The 24,630-nt window shown below is 40.3% G+C and overlaps 1 protein-coding gene across 1 annotated transcript; it reads left to right on the plus strand.

Annotated features, from left to right (window-relative positions):
• Positions 1 to 1,293: 1,293 nt before the first annotated feature.
• On the plus strand, positions 1,294 to 5,381 carry LOC132626597 (multiple C2 domain and transmembrane region protein 16). The gene is made up of 2 exons (XM_060341515.1): positions 1,294 to 2,914; positions 3,354 to 5,381. The coding sequence occupies exons 1-2, from the start codon at positions 1,607 to 1,609 to the stop codon at positions 5,106 to 5,108; spliced, it is 3,063 nt and encodes a 1,020-aa protein (XP_060197498.1). The 5' UTR covers positions 1,294 to 1,606; the 3' UTR covers positions 5,109 to 5,381.
• The last annotated feature ends 19,249 nt before the right edge of the window (positions 5,382 to 24,630 follow it).

Here is a 24,630-nt window from a genome sequence, read left to right on the forward strand (position 1 = left end):
ACACACTCAAAGTTACACCTCTAGAATATTTAAAGTTTTAAACATGTCTTGCCATTCAGTAGTGAGAACTCTGATCAAAATATACGAATTCAGGCTGCCTAGGATCCATCAATTGAGAAGTGCTCTCTATCCCGGATTCTTAATTAAGTCTTATTGCTCAATTGAAATATTATATATCAATTAAGAACGGAGGGATTTCACTAGGCCAGTCGAAATGTGGGAGAAAATAGAGAACTCTCTAGGCGCACCGGATTAGGTTTGAGGGTTTCCTTTGCCAACATGCACCTAGTCGTTCCTTCATTCCACAGCCTTTGGAGTATTCATGCATTATTATCATTATTGATAGTATTAATCTTTTCTTATTATGAAATAAGTAGGAGTTTGGACATGTGGTTTGAAATCATGATTTGAAACCATGAGATGAAACTATCGTTTGGACATGCATTTCATTTCATGATTTCAAATCATGGTTTTAAAAATTGTAAATATAAAATTTGACCCATAAGTTTATATTTTATTAAAAAATACCCGTAAGTTGGTAAATATTTTTAACAATTATTCCCGCCAACCATTTACCAACCTTATTAACTTCAACCAACCTTTATTTATGTCTACTATGTGGGAGGATTATATTAAAGAGTAGTTACATTACTATTCATGTTAAATTTTCGTTTTATTGAACTAAAGTTTGATCAATTGATATTGTATTTTTTAGAAAGGTCTTCTAGTAGCGTATCAATTTTGTTATGAATTATGACTTGCTTATTTGGTAAGATTGTATAAGAATTGAGAATGTTTTGATAGTTTTCACAACTTGTGAGGTTTTTAGGTCTATAAGAGAAAATACAACTTAAGATATCCAAATTACATGTCCAAACATGATTTCAAGACATGATTTGAAACCATGGTTTCAAACCCTGTCCAAACAGCTCCTAAGAGTGTAATAATTTGATCTTAATACTCTGCACTGTGCATTAAAAGAGAAAAAATAGTTTTTCCATTTTAATACGAATTTAAGCTATATATACAAACAATATAAAGTCTTTTATAAAATGAGTGGATTTAACTTGTGATAATAGGTTATTATCATCATTAATTACCAGATTAACAATTAATGTTTATTAAGAGAAATTTGCCAGTATAATTATACGATTAATACATAAAACTTAAGCTAAATTTAATCAATAGCGTGTCATAAATAAAAAAGAATTCTTGAAAAAAAAAGATTTTAATTTTTTTTTTCAAAGATCTCCTCCGTAAAGAATATAGTATTAGCTTACGAACCAAATTAAAGGTATCGCAGAGGTGCTTGCACATGAAGTTAAGCACCTTTTTTCTTTTGCGATATCTTAGCTTCTTTTCTTGACTTTAACTCGTCACTCAGGAACCCGACCCTTTTCCTGCTCATCTCTCCCTGATCCCCGGAAAACATAACCCCAAAGAAAACAATAGCATTACATTTACATACATATCATTTGGTTGCAACTGCTGCTTGTATAGAGAACTTCAGCAAAACAAAAAGTCTCTTTCTTAAACTTCCATGCACAGTCACAATATACCACACAGCTTCATAAAAAAGAAGAATACGTGAACCAACGTTTTGAAAATGGGGACGGCGAGAAAGCTAGTAGTAGAAGTAATTGACGCACGGAACCTCCTTCCCAAGGACGGGCATGGCACTTCAAGTCCTTACGTAGTTGTGGATTTCTATGGTCAGAGAAGGAAGACAAGGACGGTGACTCGTGATCTGAGCCCCATATGGAACGAAATGCTGGAATTCAACGTTGGAAAACCTTCAGATGTTTTCGGTGACGTGCTCGAGCTCGACGTGTATCATGACAAATTAATTGGCCCCACAACCAGGAATAATTTCCTCGGAAGGGTCAAGTTGAGTGCTAGGCAGTTTGTCAAGAAAGGGGAAGAGGCATTGATCTATTACCCTTTGGAGAAGAAAAATTTGCTCAGTTGGATTTCCGGTGAAATCGGTTTGAAAATTTATTTCGTCGAAGAAGTTGTTCCTCCACCAGCTCCACCGTCTCCTCCACCTGAAGAAGTCAAAGCGGAGCCTGAGCCAGCACCACCCGCGGAGTCTACTCCACCGCCATCAGAAGCTGCACCGGAAGGTGAGAAGCCACAGGCTGAAGAAGCGGCGCCACCAGTACCGGAAAATCCTACTACCCTAGAAGCTGAGCCTGAACAAGAAAAGTTTGACAAAGAAGGGAGTAGTGTTCTAATGGATCCCCCACCACCACCAGAGTTGCCAGTACAAGAGGATGAATTCAATCAGGTGAAAAGATCTGTATCATTAGGATCTATACCTGAAGTAAAAGTCAGCAATATTGCTGGTCCTAGGCCAATTAGTCGTGCTTCATCAGTTAGCAGCTTCATCTCTGATGCTGCATCGGACAGATCAGGTCCGATCGAACGGTCCTCATTTGATCTTGTAGAGAAAATGCATTACCTCTTTATTCGAGTGGTAAAAGCTCGATCGCTTCCCACAGTTGGCAGCCCCGTCGTGAAAATTGCTGTTTCCGGCAGCCATGTTGTATCAAAGCCAGCCCGGAAAACAGTGTTGTTTGAGTGGGACCAAACTTTTGCTTTCGGTCGAGAGGCATCTGATTCCTCCTCCCTGTTGGAAATCTCGGTATGGGACCCTTTAAGTGCCAAGTCATTCGATCCTACATCCGACGTGGCAGGGCATGTGTTTCTTGGTGGAATTTGCTTTGATGTGAGTGAGATCCCCCTAAGGGATCCACCTGATAGTCCTTTGGCTCCTCAATGGTATAGGCTTGAAGGAGGTGGGGCTCATAGAGGTGATCTAATGCTTGCCACTTGGGTCGGGACTCAAGCTGATGAATCATTTCCTGAAGCCTGGAAGACCGACACTGCCGGTAATCCTGGTTCTAAATCAAAGGTATTGTTGGGATTTTGTTTAAATAAAATTAATATTATGTATTTTAAATGAAGGGTTGTATTTTCATAATTCGGTTACCACTCATTTAAGTTAAAGTTCTTCAGATTCCAAAGTAATTTTTTTTGGAGAGAATCCTTCTTTACAACATTCTCCAAGAACTCTCTTCTCCTCCTATTTTTGCCCCAAGAAGATTAAGTTTAAGTTCTTGCTTTCTTAGATGAATTTCTTCACTATTTTCTCAGTACATAAATTTAAAGGCTTGTCATATCCACTAAACCTATTTGCATACAATCGCATAGTAATCTCGTTGAGGAGATGGAGCAAATATCACTTTTAGAAAAACGTTTCGTTTGTGGTTCAAACCTTAATAATTTTGTGTTCTTCGTTAGTAATTTAAAAGCCATTTATCTTTGTGTTCTTGGATCATATTTCCCAACAGGTATACCAATCTCCTAAATTGTGGTATTTGAGATCATCTGTGATAGAGGCACAAGACATTTCTCAATTGACACATTCAAAGGAGTCGACATATCAGATTAAAGCCCAATTAGGATTCCAAGTCCAAAAGACAAAAGTCATCACCACAACTACTGGATCTCCATCTTGGAATGAAGACTTGGTCTTTGTAGCAGCTGAGCCATTTACTGAGCACTACTTGCTATTTTTCCTAATAGAAACCAGGCTAGGGAAAGAGCAAACCGTTCTTGCAGTTGCTAGCATACCACTCACCACAATCGAACGTCGAGTCGATGACCGTAAGGTGGCGTCTAGATGGTTCACATTTGAAGATCCTAATGAAGAGAAGAGAATTTACAAAGGCAGAGTCCACTTGCGCCTTTGTTTTGATGGTGGATATCATGTGATGGACGAAGCAGCCCATGTTTGTAGCGATTATCGTCCAACCGCAAGGCAACTTTGGAAAGCACCAATTGGGACTGTTGAATTGGGGGTTATTGGATGTAAGAACTTGTTGCCCATGAAAACAATGAAAGGTAAGGGGTCTACAGATGCTTATGCAGTGGCCAAGTATGGGAACAAGTGGGTACGCACTCGTACCATATCTGATAGTTTAGAACCTAGGTGGAATGAGCAGTACACTTGGAGAGTTTATGATCCATCCACTGTCTTGACTATCGGAGTATTCGATAGCTGGGAAGTATTCGAATCAGATGGGTACGGAAAGGAGACATTAATGAGGCCAGATTTTCGAATTGGTAAGGTGCGTGTGCGTATTTCTACATTGACAACAGGTAAAGTGTACAAGAATACTTTCCCATTACTTTTGTTATCTCACGCTGGTTTGAAGAAAATGGGGGAGATTGAATTAGCAGTGAGATTTATACGTGCTACACCAACGCTTGATTTCTTACATGTCTATTCACAACCATTGCTACCGATGATGCATCATGTAAAGCCACTTGGCATGGTTCAACAAGAGAGTTTAAGGAGTGCAGCTGTCAAAATAGTAGCGAGCCACTTGACAAGATCGGAGCCACCTCTTAGGCGTGAGGTTGTGACTTATATGCTTGATGCCGATTCACATTCATTCAGCATGCGAAAAGTTCGTGCAAATTGGTTCAGAATCATTAATGTAATCGCTGGGGTAATTGACATTGTCAAATGGGTTGATGACACACGTGGTTGGAAAAATCCAACTGCAACCTTACTAGTACATGCATTGTTGGTGATGCTTGTGTGGTTCCCTGACTTGATCATCCCCACATTCGCGTTCTATGTGTTTATGATCGGTGCGTGGAATTACAGGTTCAGATCTCGAGACACTCTACCTCACTTTGATCCAAAGATGTCACTGGTAGCAGATCAGTCACTTGATAGAGATGAGCTTGATGAAGAGTTTGATGCATTGCCTTGCAGTAGACCAAATGAATTGGTACGAGCCAGGTATGATAAACTGCGCATGCTTGGTGCCCGGGTTCAGACAATCTTGGGCGATGTTGCAACGCAAGGGGAGCGAGTGCAAGCATTGGTAACATGGCGTGACCCTCGAGCCACAGGGATATTTATTGGGTTGTGCTTTGTGGTGGCATTCATTTTGTACTTGGTACCGTCTAAAATGGTGGCTATGGCTTTTGGTTTCTACTATCTTCGTCATCCCATATTTAGGGATAGAATGCCCTCCCCGGCTTTGAATTTCTTCAGAAGGCTGCCTTCATTTTCAGACCGAATGCTCTAGCTAGCTGGTTCAATTTATTAGTATGAATAATAATGTGTGTATCTTGCTGCGGAGCGTTTGATGGAGTTTGTTTGTAGCACTTCTGATTTGTGTTGATTGTGGTATAATATTACCATATATTAGTTAGTTTCCTTGTTTCACTAATTACCATATATTAGTTAGTTTCCTTGTTTCACTAGGATCTTAGTTTCCTTGTTTCACTAGGGTTCAAGATTGTATCCTATATATATTCTCTCTTGGTGAATGAATGGAACAAGTCAAAATTGTATAGTTTCTACATGGTATCAGACCACACGCTTTTTTTTCTTCTCTTCATCGTAAATTTCCATGGCCGGTGACGTCGTACCTCCTCCACCACCACCCAAAATTGAGTCTAATTCTCCCTATTTTCTCGGTCCTCAAGACCGACCCGAGGACTATATCACGCCTACTCGTTTCAAGGGCGCATCAAATAATGCTGCTGTCGGTCAGCACTTTACTTCCGATCAATGGAAGGCTATTACGGGATTTTTTGGTAATGCTATAATTCCCAAAAATCGCTTGAATGGTAAGTTTGATGTTTTTTCTTGGATTATTGACACTGGTGCTACTCATCATGTTACCGGTGAGAAATATTGGTTGTTTGATGTCCATACTGTTGATTGTCCTATTGGTTTGCCTAATGGTGAAAATGTGTCTGCTTCTTTGGAAGGTTCTGTTCGACTGCCAGATAAAATCACCTTACATCATGTCCTTTATGTGCCTTATTTACGTTGCAACTTACTCTCCGTCCGCCAACTAACTGATAATTTACATACTATTGTCTCTTTTAATTCTTATATGTGTGCTATTCATGACCCACTGAAGGAGTCGATTGGAACGGGAGTTAGGAGGGACGGACTATACTATTTTACCAAACCGGACGGACTATACTATTTTAGCAAACCGGACGTGGTGCAACATGTGTCTACTGTTGTGGCAACGTCCGCATTGGAATTGTGGCATCGACGATTGGGGCATCCTTCCGAGAGAGTAGTTAAGTTGCTTTCTCATGTCAGTAGTGATAAGAGTAGTTTAGCAAAGGATTGTGAAGTGTGTTTACGTGTTAAGCATCCTAGAGACAAATTTCCTTTAAGTGATAATAATGCATCTAGAATATTTGAGAAAATACATTGTGATTTGTGGGGCCCATATCGCCATGTTTCGTCGTGTGGAGCTCGTTATTTTTTAACAATTGTTGATGATTTTTCCCGAGCTGTTTGGATTTACTTGTTGGTTGATAAAACAGAAGTGTTTCCGATGTTTATGGCTTTTGTTGCTATGGTTGATTGACAATTTAATCAAACAATTAAAGTTGTACAAAGTGATAATGGTACATAATTTAATTGTTTGATCGATTATTTTTCCACCATTGGTATTTTGTTTCAAACCTCTTGTGTGGGTACTCCGCAACAGAATGGGAGGGTAGAGAGGAAGCATAAACATGTGTTGAATGTTGCGAGGGCTCTCAGATTTTAGGCCAATTTGCCTATTTTTTTCTGGGGTGAATGTGTTCTTGTTGCATCTCATCTCATAAATCGTACCCCCACATCCAAATTGGAAAATAAAACACCTTTTGAAATTTTATTCAATAAACCTCCTTCTTTTGATGCTATTCGTACTTTTGGGTGTTTGTGCTTTGCTCATAATCAAAAAACTCAGGGTGACAAATTTGCTAGTCGGAGCAGAAAGTGTTTGTTTGTGGGATATCCATTTGGTAAGAAGGGGTGGCGGTTGTTTGATCTTGATACGAAGGAATTTTTTGTCTTTCGTGATGTAAAGTTTGTGGAGGATGTGTTTCCTTTTGCTTGTCCGGAAGATGTTAATATTTCGTCTAGTTTTTTTGATGAGGATGCTGAAATTGATCGTGATTTTATGGTGTACGGGGATGAATTAGGGGGCGAAGTTGATAGTTCGGAGGCTGCCGAGCAGCAGCCGCAAACCACTGCCCAACAAGCGCTTGCTGGCAGCCAGGCCGAGCTGCAGCCAGCGGCCACTGTCCAGCCCGCTGGGAACCCAACGCCAGCTAGCAGCGAGGCTGAGCGGCTGCAACAGCCACTGCACAGCCCGCTGGGAACCCAGCGCCCGCTGGCAGCGAGGGGGGGGGGGCAGCAACACCATACCCCAGTCACGAATGTGGAAGGTGGCTTGGGGCGTGGTTTTCGGGACAAATTTCCCTCTGTTGTGCTTCGTGATTATGTGACACACTCAGTTTTTGCTAATAGTCCGTCCCCTACAACTCCTGTTAACAATCAATCCTCAAGTACTCCCTATCCTTTGGCACACTATATTAATTGTGACAATTTTTCTGTAAATTATCGTAAGTTTCTTGCAACTATTATTTTGGGTAAGGATCCTAAGACCTTCAAAGAAGCCATGAAACACGAAGGTTGGAGACATTCAATGAAAGAAGAGATACGTGCATTGGAAGGCAATGGTATATGGACTTTGGAACATCTTCTTCCGGGTAAGAAAACACTTGGTAATCAGTGGGTGTACAAGATCAAGTTTTTGTCAAATGGAGATGTGGAACGGCTCAAATCGCGCTTGGTTGTGTTGGGAAATCATCAACAAGTGGGGATTGACTACAATGAAACTTTTGCTCCGGTCGCCAAGATAACTACTGTTCGAGCCTTCCTAGTCATTGCAGCATCCAAAAATTGGGAACTTCACCAAATGGATGTTCATAATGCCTTTTTACATGGTGACCTTGATGAGGAGGTGTATATGAAGCTCCCTCCCGGGTTTGAAAGTCCAGATCCTACGTTGGTGTGTCGTTTGCGCAAATCGCTGTATGGGTTGAAACAGGCCCCTAGATGTTGGTTTGCAAAATTGGTGACTGCTTTGAAAGGGTACGGTTTCCTTCAATCTTATTCTGATTATTCTCTTTTTACATTTACTAGAGGGAATATTCAGATTAATATCTTAGTTTATGTTGATGATCTTATTATTTCTAGGAATGATTCCGCTGCACTTGCAACTTTCAAAGCCTATTTGAGTGATTGTTTCAAAATGAAAGACCTTGGGTCTCTCAAATATTTTTTGGGTATTGAAGTAGCTCGTAGTTCATCAGGGTTGTTTTTGTGTCAACGCAAGTATACTCTTGATATTATCTCTGAAGCACGATTGTTAGGTGCAAAGCCAAGTGGGTTCCCTATTGAGCAAAATCATAAACTTGGCCTTGCAAATGGAGATTTGTTGTCGGATCCGGAGGTCTACCGTAGATTAGTCGGGCGTTTGATTTATTTGGGGGTCACTCGACCGAACTTGGCATATTCTGTTCATATTTTGTCTCAATTCATACAAGAACCCCGGATTGAACATTGGAAGCGGCCTTACGAGTGGTCCGTTATTTGAATGGCACACCAGGACAGGGTATTTTGTTACGTGCCGACAGTGAGTTGACTTTGCAGGGATGGTGTGATTCTGATTGGGCGGCTTGTCCGCTTACTCGTCGTTCGTTGACAGGTTGGCTAGTATTTCTAGGTCAATCTCCCATCTCTTGGAAGACAACGAAGCATCACACAATTTCTAGATCTTCTGCAGAGGCCGAATATAGGTCCATGGCCGCGGTCACTTGTGAGTTGAAGTGGCTGAGAGGTCTGTTGTTGAGTTTAGGTATACAACATCCCAAGGCGATCAAATTGTTTTGTGATAGTCAGTCCGCTTTGCACATCGCAAAAAATTCGGTTTTCCATGAACGAACAAAGCACATTGAGGTAGATTGTCACTTTGTTCGTGATGCAGTTAATGAAGGTTTGATTTCTCCATCACACGTTTCAACATCTTCACAATTGGCAGACATTTTTACCAAAGCTCTCGGCAAAACTCAGTTTGACTTCTTGCTTTCCAAGTTGGGCATTTTTTATTCGCATGCTCCAACTTTAAGGGGGGGGGGGGGGGTATTGCGGTATAATATTACCATATATTAGTTAGTTTCCTTATTTCACTAATTATCATATATTAGTTAGTTTCCTTGTTTCACTAGGATCTTAGTTTCCTTGTTTCACTAGGGTTCAAGATTGTATAGTTTCTACACATATGTTATTGAGAACGAAATTCTCTTTTCTAGCTTCTTTGTTATGTACTATATGTACGCATTAACATAATTAAATAGAAAGATCTGACTATCAGTCAGAAATATAATTTTGAATATTCTAAAATTTATAAGGTACATATCAAATAGAATAAATTTGTTGCACGATGGATTTAATGAATTTATAAGATTTGTGTACAAGCTATTAATATGGTTCATGCACTAGAAGTCTAAAAGTCATTTGTTGCCCCTATATATATAGACCCTCTTTGTAATGTATTTTGTAAAAGTGGAGTATTTCAAACATGTTATGAAGTAATCTTAATATCTATCTCCCTCTTCCATTCTCGATATGCCTTATATGATGAAGTGCGCGACCTAACACTCTAACAAGTGGTATCAAAATGTTGGTTTGATCATGGAAGGTGTAAAAGTAAAAATATTTGGCGATTTCCACTGAAGCTGTATTTTTGGATTTGAGAACCCGTTGAGAGGCTGACTAGACTACTACATCTTAAAGTTAAGATTATTATTAAGTGTTGATGAATCTTGAGTGTTCAATATTGAATTTCAGATTAATATTAAGTGTTGAATCGTGAAGATTAGTATAAGTTTTATTATCACTCCTCCGTTTCAATTTATTTGTTTGGTTTTGACTTGACACAGACTTTTAAATCTTGTAGTCTTAAATTAAAGGTATTTTGAATAATCTTGTGGTCTTAAACATGCTATGTGAAAAACTGGAAATAAAGAGTAGCCAAAAAGGAAATAAGACATTCATTTTTAAACCGACTAAAGTGAAAAGTAACACAAACAAATTGAAACGGATGGAGTACTACTTAATATAACTTGCAACTTGAATTAAAAATTTATCCCATAGATTATGAATATTTTGGGGATGGAAAATTGAACATTAATTGTAATCTACTTTAATTTTAAATAAATTTGAACTTGTAGATTAAATAAAGTATTTCCTCCTTCCCAAAAAGATTGTCCTAGTTTGACTTGACACGGAGTTTGATTTTTGGTAGAAGACTTTTGCCATATCATACAAATATAAACAAAGTTCCAATTATACCCTTAAGGCCCCACTGATTAGCTTTGAATCGAAAACACGTTAAAATAAAAGCATACCCCCTTTGTCCTAATTTGTTTGACACTTTTTACTTTTCGAGAGTCAAACTTCTTAATTTTGATCGTGTGTTTAAACATAGAATCTTTAAGTTTTTCGAAATAAAATTTACATATTTGAAAATTACGTAAAAATTACTATAAGTCACCATAATTAATAATTTAAAACATAAAGACATATGAAAAAATTACGATCAATGAACAATTCGTTTGACTCTCGAAAAGCAAAAAGTGTCAAATAAATTGGGACGGGGGAAATAGTAAAAAAGGGGATCGACTCCGCTCCATTACGTCATCTATCCAGTTCCTCCAGTTGGTGCTTAATTTATTACACGTGTCCACTAAACTAAGGAACAATCCAGATCTGTTTGCTTTACCCAATCATTTTAACCATGGTGAACAATAATCTCTTTTCTCCATACCAGCGCTTTCTCTCAACTTCGAGCCATTTCAGACCAAAAAAGGAAAGAAGAGAAGCTTGTTTACACCCAGGTTTACTATTTTAGATTAAAGAGAAAGTTACTGTACTGCCGGAGGAATCTTAAGTTATGGGGTTTTTACCAAAATTGCTCTATGTAGATTTCAATTGAAGTATCGTCCATACCAATTTTGTGCTCTTTCAATTTTATCTTCTGTTCAGATACGAAATCTAAGCTTAATTTACCAGATTTCAGAAAAAAAAAAAAATCTAAGCTAAGAAAAGATATCAAACCCATTTGATACACATACACCATTGAAAATCTGAAATGAATTTCGATTTGTGCACCTGCTACATGGCTTAAAGGCTTAATGTTACGCCCCTCATTTTCGTCGTAGGTGAACTTATGATTTCTTAGTCGGTTATGCCTTTGGGATAGAGACCCGTGCCCGAGTTTTGGAGGTAGAAAGTATCTTACCCCGTGTACAAAGGTATCAACAGGTATTCCTGGTAATTCACAGGATTAGAAGTTGAACGAATCGAATCGACGTAACCTGAACTGATTTAAGAAAATCCGCAGACACCAGTCATCGTCGATGGACCGTCATTGTACGGCGTCGTTATGGTTCCGTAGCCTTGAATCTGCAGTCATAGGTTGACGAAGCATGTCGACGGATAGTCGACACGTCGACGGGTTGTCGATCCGTTCGTCGAACCGCATCGCTGGAACTTTTTAGTTCCAAGTATAAATATATGATCCCACGACTTTATTCCTCATTTTCTCTCTTCCAAGTTAGAGAAAACCCTAGTATATTCACTCCCAATATTTCCTATAATAATAGTGGAGATTTGGTAAGATCCGAGCCCTCGTAAAACCCGAGCTTGTGAAGAAGAAGGTTGCTTCTAGGGTTTCTTCAAGGTTGTGAAGCTTAGGAAGTTGGAGTTGAAGTTGATCCTTGAAATTTTAGACCCCTCAAGGTATGTAAATGATTTCTACCCTTGTATTTAAGTAAATTATCAAGAGTTTTAGTGGTTTTAAGTGAAGAGAGGATACTTATGGAAGTGGTAAATGGATGAAGGGTAAGATAGTGACTTGGGGCAATTTTAAGAGATGATCGAGAACGGACTTGAGTATATTTTGATATGTAAGTGATACGCTCAAATTACACATATTAATGGCGTAAAGCGGACGTTGTCAAATATAGTAACCCAAACACGGTTGGGGTCGAATCCCACAGGGAATATGGAGAGAAAAGAATATTAATCGTATGCGATACTAGTCTTTAAAGGCTTTAATCCTATTCCTGATAGTTTAAAATATTTGTTGAACAACGTAATTGAATGCTTTGACTAAAATTGTACTTAATGCGAGATAGAGACTAAGGTTGTGTTCCCCAACTTGATTAGATATTATGCTTCAGGTTTCAATGTGATATATTTCTAATGGTTGTTCTATGAATATGCACTTGATCTCTTAAGGACTTCCTAATGTTTCCCAACAATTAAGCCGTATTTCCTCTTTATGATTCTTCCAAATATAAAAGAGCTGCAATCGAAGAGCGACCAATAATGCCAATTTAGACTTGTTCTTATCCCTAAGTTAGTCTATTAAACGAGGGTTAACGCCTCGAGTCATTGTTATTTAATCTTACCAATACTGACTCTCTTTCCCAAGAAAAGTTAATATAATGGCTTAGGCTAATGCTTGCAATCATTACCCGACGCTAACGCACAAAGATAGAATAAATACTAACAACCATTATGCATATATCAATAGTAGAAACTCATTCACATAATATCCATCATGGGACCTACAACCTTAGCGTTAAAAATTAGCTACTCATAATTTTGACTAATAAAGAAAGCTTAAAAGTTAACATAATATACTTACGATGCGAATACAATATGGAATGAAAGTGAAGTTGTTGCTTTAAATGCTCCAACCACTTCTAATATTCAAAGCCTAAAGTTAATGCTCCCAAGAAAAATCAGAATATGAAATTAAAACCCTACTTTAAGTATTTATAGGGCCAAAAATCGCGCCAAGTTTCTGGACAAAAACACCTTCACGCGACATTGTTACGGACCGTAACATAGGTTAAGGTCCGTCCTTCGGTCTGTCCTTTTGTCAGCATGATGTCACGGCCACTATGCGACGGACCGTAACACAGGTTACGACCCGTATCTCCCAGCGGATCATGGCCTCAGTCTTCAGTGGCCAATGCGTTACGCCACGACGTTACGACCCGTAACCTAAGTTACAGACCGTCCTTCTGGGGCGTAACCTGTGACACTACTTGGCAACTTTCTGAAAATTTTCCTCAGCTTACGGTACACGTTACGGGCCGTAACATGAGTTACGGACCGTCCTTCATAGCGGCACGTATCCTCTCTGGTACGGATCACATTACGGCCCGTAACATGAGTTACGGACCGTCATTTAGCTCCAAGTTGTCCGTTTTTTCAGCATTTCTTATCATTTCCGATCCTTATTCAACCAACCCTATAAAACACAAAAATAACATAAGAAACGATATAAAAACACTTAAAAACAAGCAACACTTCTAGTTACAAAGGCATAAAATGTGCCGAAATTCACGGCACATCAGTAAGTGTTGTCATCGTTGTTGGGGATATTGTGGTTGATGTTAGATAGAATGTGAAGTTGAAGAGTTGTAAGCTTACAAGGGAAATGTTGTTCATAATTCGTTAAGCTCTATTTGTATTTAAAAATGGTTAGTAAGCAAGGTAAATAGTCTAATTAAGGCCTATGTTATCTTGATTGTAGACCTACGAGTTCAAGAAGTAGAGTTTGGACGATTAGATATACTTCAAGGTATGTTAAGGTTATCCTTTCTTTCTTTTGGCATGATCTTATTATATAAATCAACAAGTGAGTAAACGAGCTTCCTTATTACTCTACTCTTAGAAGGACTAGGAGTACGTCAGTCTTTGATGTTCCTATACCCCGTATGATTGTTCCTTCTGTTCATGGGTCTTGAGATTTCTTATAATGATGATGTTAGTTCAAGGGTTGTCCATCGGAGGTAATATGGCTTTATCTCACTCCGAGCGTTCTATGTACATATTTCAGTTATGCATTGCATTCATATACATATGCATATTGACCTATGACCAGAAGACGTTATATACGCTTGTATTATATGTATATGGGGTATGGGGGAAAGGGATAGGCGTTATATACACATTACCACCTGATCAGCTGGTGCACCTCGATGATGATGTATGGATCGGGCTGTACGTTCCTCGGCATTACTATATGATATATGGATCGGGCCATATGTTCCTCGGCATTACTATATGATATATGGATCGGGCCGTCCGTTCCTCGGCATTATTATATGGGATATGGATCGGGCTGAACGTTCCTCAACACTATGACCTAAACATATATACATGAGCACGATTATCATTGAGAGCTTGCATATTATACACCCACAGAGGCATTGTCAGTTATACAGATTTATGCAGATATATACAAATACTAGTTCATACAAATACATGCAGATAGTCATTTCAGCTTATGAGTTCAGATTTTATTCATGATTCTTATATATATACATGTTGTTCTTATGCCTTACATACTCAGTACATTATCCGTACTGACTCCCCGTTGCTCGGGGGGCTGCGTTCATGCCTACAGGTTCAGGTAGACCGACAAGTGGTCCAGCTCAGTAGGACCTCTATATCCAGCAGTGGTCAGTGCGCTCCATTTGTTCCGGAGCTGCAGTCAGTTTTGGTATGCCACCTTTTTGAGATGTATATGCATATGGGTATGACAGGGCCCTGTCCCGTCCTTTTTACAGTTTTATTCCAGTAGAGGTCTGTAGACAGTTGTATGTATTATTCAGATGATGTAGCCTTGTCAGCTTTTATTCTTTTGTATACAGTGTATGTAGCAGCCAAGCCGGCTCGCACTGTTTCTTCAGCATGCATATGTATGTATATATTGTACAGAGTTTATGATGTCACCTCCATTTATGAGATCAGTTTGAGTCACTTATGGCCCTTGATGTTTAGATATGTGTATAGGGGTGTTTGGTCACTAGCAGTCAGACACTCGTCACGACTCATCGGTTTGAGTCGTGACAGAAGTGGTATCAGAGCAGTTCCATCCTAGGGTTGTCCATAGACCGTGTCTAGTAGAGTCTTGTTTATGGGTGTGTTGTGCACCACACTTATAAACAAGGGGTTACAGGACATTTAGGATGATGTCATTCTTTTCACTCTTAGATCGTGCGATAGAGCCATGTGTTAAGCGTTCGCTTTCTAATGAATTGTTCTAATTTCAGCGATGCCCCGCAAGAAAGCTACAGCTGCCCAGAAGGGCAAGAGAGCGGCAGGTGAGGCCACTAGCCGTACTCGGCAGGATACTAGGGCTCAGGATGAGATTCAGAGTGAGAGCCCGTTTGAGACATCGCATACCCCGCCTCCAGCATCTGCCCCAGCGCCCCCAGTTCCTCAGCCAGATGCATCGGGCCAAGACGTGTGGGATGTCGTACGGTTATTAACTAGATTGGTAGCCTCCCAGGCTTAGCGGCAGGGAGCTGATGTTGATCAGGTAGACCGGGCTGGTAGTTCGAGAGTTAAGACTTTTCTCGGGTTAGATCCTCCAGAGTTTTCGGTGATAAAGCAAAATATAGACCCCTAGGATTTCATTGATGGTATGCAGAGGACCTTGAGGGTTATGCACACGGATGAGGTCGAGTTTGTAGAGTTGACTTCGTATAGGCTTCGTGATATTGCAGTATAGTGGTATCAGACTTGGGAGATATCTAGGGGAGAGAATGCCCCTCCAGCTATTTGGCGAGAGTTTTCAGGTGCTTTTATTTTCCATTATTTACCTCCAGAAGTTCGACGAGCCCGAGCAGATAGGTTTTTGCGTATTGAGCAGGGCAGTATGAGTGTTCAGGAGTATTGTGTGTATTTTGATTCTATGGCTAGATATGCCCTAGCCATAGTGGCTGAGATGGAGGACAGAGTTCATCGTTTTGTGGCTGGTCTAGGGCCACATTTGATAGATGCTTGTACGACTGCTGCATTACGGCCAGGCATGGATATCTCCCGTATACAGGCATATGCACAGAATCTGGAAGATCGTAAGCGTCAGAGGAGGACATATTGTGACCGTGACCTGGGCCATGGCAAGAGGGATAGATCTCTAGATATCGCAGGTGAGTCAAGGGGAGGATAGAGACAACAATATTCTCGATATCCATTCCATCCGTTAGGGAGTGCACCTCCGAGGTTTGATCGGTCTTCTTATTTCGGAGCGGGCCAGAGTTCTAGAGCATCAGGCTCTCAGCATAGACCAGAGTCGGGCCAGATGAGACCCCCTTTGCCGCGGTGTGCCCAGTGTGGCAAGTTACATGCCGGTCAGTGTCAGCTGGGATAAGATATTTGTTATGCTTGTGGCCAGCCAGGTCATAGGATACGGCAATGTCCGATGAGAGAGAGTGGGGTATAATTCAGCCTATAGGGTCTGTGGCTGGTTCTTCTTCTGCAGTACACACTTCAGGGCAAGCTTTACAGACACCAGTAGGACGAGGTAGAGAGAGGAATGGAGCATCCAGCTCGAGCGGTCCTCAGCACTGCGTATATGCACTAGCCGGTAGGCAGGATCGTGAGTCATCTCCTGATGTCGTCACAGGTATATTATCAGTCTCCTCCTATGATGTATATGCATTGATTGACCCAAGTTCTACCCTATCATATGTTACTCCATTTGTTTCTGGCAAGTTTGGGATAGAGCCTGAATCGATTAAACCATTTGAGGTGTCTACGCCAGTTGGTGATCCAGTCATAGCTAGACGGATATACTGAAGCTGTGTAGTGATAGTTTGTAATCACCGTACCTTAGCAGATTTGATCGAGTTAGACATGATTGATTTTGATGTTATTATGGGTATGGATTGGTTGGCTTCTTGTTATGCCAATGTTGATTGCAGAGCAAAGATAGTTCGATTTCAATTCCTAAGCAAGTCAATCCTAGAGTGGAAGGGCAATGCTGCTTCACTGAGGGGTAGGTTTATTTCCTACCTTAAAGGAAGGAAGATGATCATAAAATGGTACATCTATCACCTGGTTAGGGTTCAGGATGTGCAAGCAGAGTCACCGACCCATCAGTCTATTCCTGTGGTTAATGAGTTCCCAGAGGTGTTTTCAGATGAGCTTCCAAGCATTCCTCCAGAGAGAGAGATTAATTTTACTATTGATCTATTGCCGGATGCTCAGCCAATATCTATTCCTCCTTATAGAATGGCACCTGCGGAGTTGAAAGAATTGAAGGAGCAGTTGAGGGATTTACTTGATAAGTGTTTTATCAGGCCCAGCACATCGCCGTGGGGAGCGCCGATATTATTTGTAAGGAAGAAGGATGGCTTTTTGCGAATGTGTATTGATTATAGGCAATTGAATAAAGTGACGGTGAAGAATAAGTATCCGCTTTTAAGAATTGATGACATGTTTGATTAGCTACGAGGCACCAAATATTTCTCAAAAATAGACTTAAGATCAGGGCACCACTAGGTTAGGGTGAAGGAGGAAGATATTCCGAAGACGACATTCCGGACTAGATATGGCCACTATGAGTTCCGTGTTATGTCGTTCGGGCTAACTAATGCTCCAGCTGTATTCATGGACTTGATGAATCATGTATTCATGCCCTTCTTAGATTTGTTCGTGATCGTGTTTATAGATGATATTCTGGTTTATTCCGTCAGAGGCTGATCATGCAGAACATCTACGAGCAGTGCTTGGAATTCTTCGAGGTAGAGAGTGGTATGCCAAGTTCTCTAAGTGTGAGTTCTGGTTGAACTCTGTGGCTTTTCTGGGTCACATTATTTCAGATGAAGGCATCAGAGTGGACACTCAAAAGATTGAGGCTGTAAAGAATTAGCCAAGGCCTACGACACCAACGGAGATATGTAGTTTCTTAGGCTTGGCAGGTTATTATAGAAGGTTTGTGGAAGAATTTTCTTCTCTTTCAGTCCCATTGACTAAACTGACCCAGAAATCAGCTAAGTTTCAGTGTACGGATGCTTGTGAGCAGAGTTTTCAGATATTGAAGGACAAGTTGACTTCAGCACCCGTTTTGACTCTTCCAGAGGGAACAGACGACTATGCGGTATATTGTGATCCTTCAGGTATTGGTTTGGGCTGTGTGTTAATGCAACACGGTAAGGTTGTCGCTTATGTTTCTAGAGTCGAAGCAGCACGAGAAGAATTATCCAACTCATGATCTTGAGTTACCTGCAGTGATTCATGACTTGAAAATGTGGAGGAACTATTTATACGGTGTCCATGTTGATATCTATACTGATCATAAGAGCCTCCATTACATCTTTAAGCAGAAAGACTTGAATTTACGCTGGAGGTGATGGCTAGAGTTGCTGAAAGATTATGATGTTGATATTCTATACCACCCTGGGAAAGCTAATGTGGTAGCCGATGCTCTTAGTCGTAAATCCATAGGCAGCCTGGCATATGTGCAGCCAGAGAAAAAGGAGATAGTCTGCGAAGTTTATTAATTAGCTAGCCTCGGAGTCCGATTGATAGACTCAGGCGATGCAGGAGTCACAGTTCAGAACACAGTGGTGTCGTCTTTGGCAGCAGAGATAAAAGAGCATCAGTATAGAGATCCTGTTTTAGCCCATTACCGGGATACCGCACCTCAGAAAGAAAAGACACCCTTTGTGATTACAGGAGATGCAGTACTTCGATATAGAGGTAGATTGTGCGTCCCTAATGTTGCAGGGCTTCGTTAGCAGGTTATGGGGGAAACTCATTATTCTCGCTACTCTATTCATCCAGGCACAACGAAGATGTACCATGATCTCAAGGAAGTTTATTAGTGGGATGGTATGAAAAGAGATATAGCAGAATTTGTTGCTTAATGTCCGAATTGTCAGCAAGTTTAGATAGAGCACCAGAAGCCCGGAGGTTTATTGCAAGCTATGGAGATCCCGACATGGAAATGGGAGGTAATTAATATGGACTTTATTGCAGGTTGCCCCGTACTCAGCGGAAGTATGATTCGATATGGGTCATAATTGATAGGCTTACAAAGTCAGCCCATTTCCTGCCTGTCAGAACTACTTATGCAGCCGAAGATTATGCGAAGTTTTATCTCAAGGAGATTGTACGACTTCACGATGTTCCTACAACCATTATTTCAGATAGAGGAGCATAGTTCACAGCTAACTTCTGGAAGTCTTTTCGGAATGGATTGGGGACTCAGGTGAGTCTTAGTACTAAATTTCACCCGCAAACAGATGGACAAGCGAAGCGTACTGTACAGACACTTGAAGATATGTTGAGAGCTTGTGTACTTGATTTTCAAGGTAGTTGGGATGACCATTTGCCCCTTATTGAGTTTGCCTATAATAACAGTTATCATTCTAGTATCCTGATGGCTCCTTACGAACCTTATACGGGTGGAAATGTAGGTCGCCCATAGGATGGTTGATATGGGAGAAAATCAGCTAGTCGGCCCAGATTTGATACAACAAGCAGTTGACAAGGTGAAAGTCATTCAGGAGAGATTGCTAACAGCTCAGAGTCGACACAAATCCTACGCGGATAATCAGCGATGCAAGTTAGATTTTGAAGTAGGCGATTGGGTTTTCCTGAAGGTCTCACCTATGAAGGGAGTGATGATGTTTGGCAAGAATGGTAAGTTGAGCCCTCGATATATTGGGCCATATAAGACCATTCGTACTGTGGGTAAAGTGGCATATGAGATAGAATTTCCTTCTGAGTTGGGATCTGTACATCCGGTATTTCACGTGTCTATGCTTCGTAAATGCATCAGAGATCTTTCTAGAATTGTACCAGTAGATAATATCTAGGTGACCGAGCAGTTATCATACGAAGAGGTTCCAGTGGCTATATTGGACAGACAGGTTCATCGGTTGCGAACCAAGGATGTAGCTTCCGTCAAAGTTTTATAGAGGAATAATAATAATGTTGAGAAAATGACTTGGGAGGTGGAAGAGGCCATGAAGATTAAGAACCCGTATTTGTTTCCGGCATTTCAGGAGGTTCAGTCTGAGGCGTCATTTTCCCCAGGTATTATCTCATTTTCAGTTATCGTGATTGGTCGTGTGAGGCCATGGTATTGTATGTTATAGTATATGGCCCTGTGTGGTAATATTTTGGGTTGCTGTGTGCAAATTGGATTGTATATTTACAGGGAAAACTCTGCCGAAACTTCTATAGCTCACGATTTGTTTGAACATTCGAGGACGAATGTTCCTAGGGGGGGAGAATGTTACGCCCCTCATTTTCGTCGTAGGAGAACTTATGGTTTCTTAGTCGGGTATGACATAGAGACCCGTGCCTGAGTTTTGGAGGTATAAAGTGTCTTACCCCGTGTACAAAGGTACTAACAGGTATTCCTGGCAATTTATAGGATTAGAAGTTGAACGAATTGAATCGACACAACCTGAACTGATTCAGGAAAATCTGCAGACACCAGTCATCGTTGACGGGGCGTCGACATGTCGACGGACCATCGTTGTGCGCTGTCATTATGGTTCCGTAGCCTTGAATCTGCAGGCGCAGGTCGACAGACCGCACCGCTGGAACCTTTTAGTTCCAAGTATAAATATATGATCCCATGACTTTATTCCTCATTTCTCTCTTCCAAGTCAGATAAAACCCTAGTATATTCAGTCCCAATATTTCCTATCATAATAGTGGAGATTTGGTAAGATTCGAGCCCTCGTAAAACCCGAGCTTGTGAAGAAGAAGGTTGCTTCTAGGGTTTCTTCAAGGTTATGAAGCTTAGGAAGTTAGAGTTGAAGTTGATCCTTGGAATTTTAGACCCCTCAAGATATGTAAATGATTTCTACCCTTGTATTTAAGTTAATTATCAAGAGTTTTAGTGGTTTTAAGTGAAGAGAGGATACTTATGGAAGTGGTAAATGGATGAAGGGTAAGATAGTGACTTGGGGCAATTTTAAGAGATGATCGGGAATGGACTTGAGTATATTTTGATATGTAAGTGTTGTCATCGTTGTTGTGGATATTGTGGTTGATGTTGGATAGAATATGAAGTTGAAGAGTTGTAAGCTTACAAGGGAAATGTTGTCCATAATTCACTAAGCTCCATTTGTATTTAAAAATGGTTAGTAAGCAAAGTAAACAATCTAATTAAGGCCTATGTTATCTTGATTGTAGACCCACGAGTTCGAGAAGTAGAATTTGGACGATTGGATATGCTTCAAGGTATGTTAAGGTTATCCTTTCTTTCTTTTGTCATGATCTTATTATATAAATCAACAATGAGTAAACGAGCTTCCTTATTACTCTACTCTTAAAAGGACTAGGATTACTTCAGTATTTGATGTTCCTATACCCCGTATGATTGTTCCTTCTATTCATGGGTCTTGAGATTTCTTATGATGATGATGTTAGTTCAAGGGTTGTCCATCGGAGGTAATATGGCTTTATGTCACTCCAAGCGTTCTATGTACACATTTCAGTTATGCATTGCATTCATATACATATGCATATTGACCCATGACCAGAAGGCGTTCTATATGCGTGTATTATATGTATGTGGGGTATGGGGGAAAGGGATAGGCGTTATATACGCATTACCATCTGATCAGCTGGTGCACCTCGATGATGATGTATGGATCGGGCTGTACGTTCCTCGACATTACTATATGATATATGGATCGGGCCGTACGTTCCTCGACATTACTATATGATATATGGATTGGGCCATACGTTCCTCGACATTATTATATGGGATATGGATCAGGCTGAACGTTCCTCTGCTCTATGACCTAAACATATATACATGAGCATGATTATCATTGAGAGCTTGCATATTATGCGCCCACAGAGGCATTGTCAGTTATACAGATTTGTGCAGATACATACAGATACTAGTTCATACAAATACATGCAGATAGTCATTTCAGCTTATGAGTTTAGATTCTTACATATATACATGTTGTTCTTATGCCTTACATACTAAGTACATTATTCGTACTGACTCCCCGTTGCTCGGGGGGCTGCGTTCATGCCCGCAGGTTTAGGTAGACCGATAGGTGGTCCAGCTCAGTAGGACCTCTATATCCAGCAGTGATCAGTGCGCTCCATTTGATCCGGGGCTGCAGTCAGTTTTGGTATGGAACCCTTTTGAGATGTATATGCATATGGGTATGACGGGGCCCTGTCCCGTCCTTTCTACAGCTCTATTCCAGTTGAGGTCTGTAAACAGTTGTATGTATTATTCAGATGATGTAGCCTTGTGTTACACCTCGAAAAATTTCATGTCGTTGCGTAGTAAATGAAATAACGAAGGGCATGAAGTATACGATGTTAATGAGCGAGAAATAGTATTTAATGATCCTAATTGAGATTTCAAAGACATTCGAGGTAAGAGAAGAAAGTTCGTCAAGAAAGGTGAGGTATACGTGGTGTATCGGAAAGGATTCACAAAGTACCAAGTTAAGGATGAATTGATGATGTCTTAAAGAAGAGTTATAACATCCCTTAGATTGATAATGAAGTGTTAAACAAGTGTTAAGAAGGTTCCATAGGGATTGGAGATCAAACGAGTCGACGAGAACGAATTTCGGAAAGCTAGGCAATATACGGTCCAACATACGGACCGTATAAAACATATTGGCCGTATGTTAGGCCATATGTTTTGCCCAGAATGGGGACTTTCACTGGACCAAGGATACGGTCAGACATACGGTCCATATAAAAGATACGGATCGTATGTTGGTCCGTATGTTCGTGTCGGGATAAATTTTATGTTTTAATTAAGAGGACCCCAAGTTCATTTATTTCATTTTCATTTTCACTCCACACCTCAAGAACCCTCTAGAAAGCTCTCCACACTTCTTCCACAGAACTCAAGAGAAATCCATGATCAACTTCATCAAACCAAGAGAATCAAGCGTAAGAAACTCATTAGGGTTCATCCAAGGCAAGAAATCCCATTGGAAGTGAACTAGGGTTTTGGCTCAAGTGAGTATTTCCACTCAAAGCTCATTCCCACACTATCTAAGGTAAGTTTTATGATCATTCCATGTTGTTTAAGGTATTGAAAGATTGAAAGACTTGGATTGTAGAACGAGATAGAAAATGGGTCATGAATGAAAAATAGTGACATTGTGGAGTAGTAGCTTGATATGAATCATGATTCTTGATATGTTGTGATTATAATTATGTTATAAACGATATTAAAAACATGGGATAAACATTATATAAGAATGAATGTGATGGTGTACTATGACCATGGTTATGGATGATTTGGAGTGAAATTTGGGAATGTGGATAATATAGGTGAATGTTATTATAGGCGTTTGGGAGTTGATATATGATATGGAGGAAGTTGTATAAACAAAAGAAATGCTGCCCAATTTTCTCTAGCTTTAGTTAAGCATGTCATGTGATCGATTAGCTAACGTTAATATGAACTCTCTTGATGGTAGAAACGTGAGCATTGGAAGAGAACGTTCAAGCGATAGAGTAGCTAAACGAAAAGGTATGTGAGGCTATTCCCTTCTTTCTAAGGCATGAATCTTATGACATGATTTTCCCTTATTCCCCATGACTTTCTTACATTCCGGAGTTTATGAGTCTATGTTCATAAAGAGCCTCATATGAGATAAAGATGAGAGATACGTTATGAGCATGATAATGATGATGATGAGACTAAGCCTAAAGATTCTAAATCCCATGATATGATGCTTCTATAAAGCTAATGATCCTAATTATGATCCTTTCATGTTGTTCATTGTGCTACACTCACCTTATATGCTAATTCTTTCAAGGTGAGGCGGAATGCTTATGAATGCTCCGTAATGAAATCGAGGGTTCACGACCTTACGTCACCCCGATAGATGCACAGTTGTCTTGAGTTTTATGCATGATTCATGATAAGTATATGATGATGATATTACACCGCGCCTATATGGCCAGGCAGACACCGCTAAGGCGGGCAGCGTATACACCATGTCTAGACGGCATGGGCAGACACCACTAGTGGGCGGCATGAGATGGTACCCCAGACGCGGGCTAATGATTATCACACCATACCTATATGGTCGGGTAGCTTATACATATATGCATACATGATATGATGATGATTATGAAGTAAGGCAGCATGCATTATTTATTCACATTATTTGATGGTGAAGTTGTTTTCATGGCGGGCCGACATACTAATGCCATAAAGCATCATTTGATAAAAGCAAATAGGGAAGCAAGAGTTGAATTATGCCTATCAATAATTGCGTCTGATACACTCCATTCAAATCCTATGTTTATTGATGTAACGACCCATTAGGTCATTTTAGTAATTTTGACTGCTTTACCCCTTTTGACCTTTTTCCTAACTTCGTTAGAGTATATTTGACTAATGGGAATGGGTAGTCCGATTCCAGAGGCAATAGGATGTGTTTTGGGTGAGAAAATGGAGATTTTGGAGTTTCATAAGTGTTGGGTTGACCAAAGTCAACATTGGGGGTAAACATGTCTTTTTAGGAATTTTTTCAATTCCACTAGGTCTAGATTTCGATTCTAGCTCAGTAGAACGGTTGGTTCGGTTCTGAGGGTCTCGGGGTATTTTGGTCTTTCGATTGGAAAGATAGCTTTAAGGCGTTTCGGGTTGACCAGGTCAAGATGACCTCTTTTGGAAATTTCGAGTGCGCGGGTGAGTTCGTAGCATGTTTTTATGTTAAGATGCATATTTGGTTAGTATCCGGGAGGTTCCGGATGAGTCTCGGGATTTCGGGTTGAAGGAGTCAAAATCGGATTTTCTGGTCTTCAATGGTTCTGGTGTTCTTCTACGCGTTCGCGTAGAGGCACGTAGTTGTCTAGGAGTGTCGCGTTCGAGAGCAAGGACTAGGGCTCGCATACTCGTAGAA

This window comes from Lycium barbarum, chromosome 2 (assembly GCF_019175385.1).
Source record: "Lycium barbarum isolate Lr01 chromosome 2, ASM1917538v2, whole genome shotgun sequence".
Taxonomy (NCBI): domain Eukaryota; kingdom Viridiplantae; phylum Streptophyta; class Magnoliopsida; order Solanales; family Solanaceae; genus Lycium; species Lycium barbarum.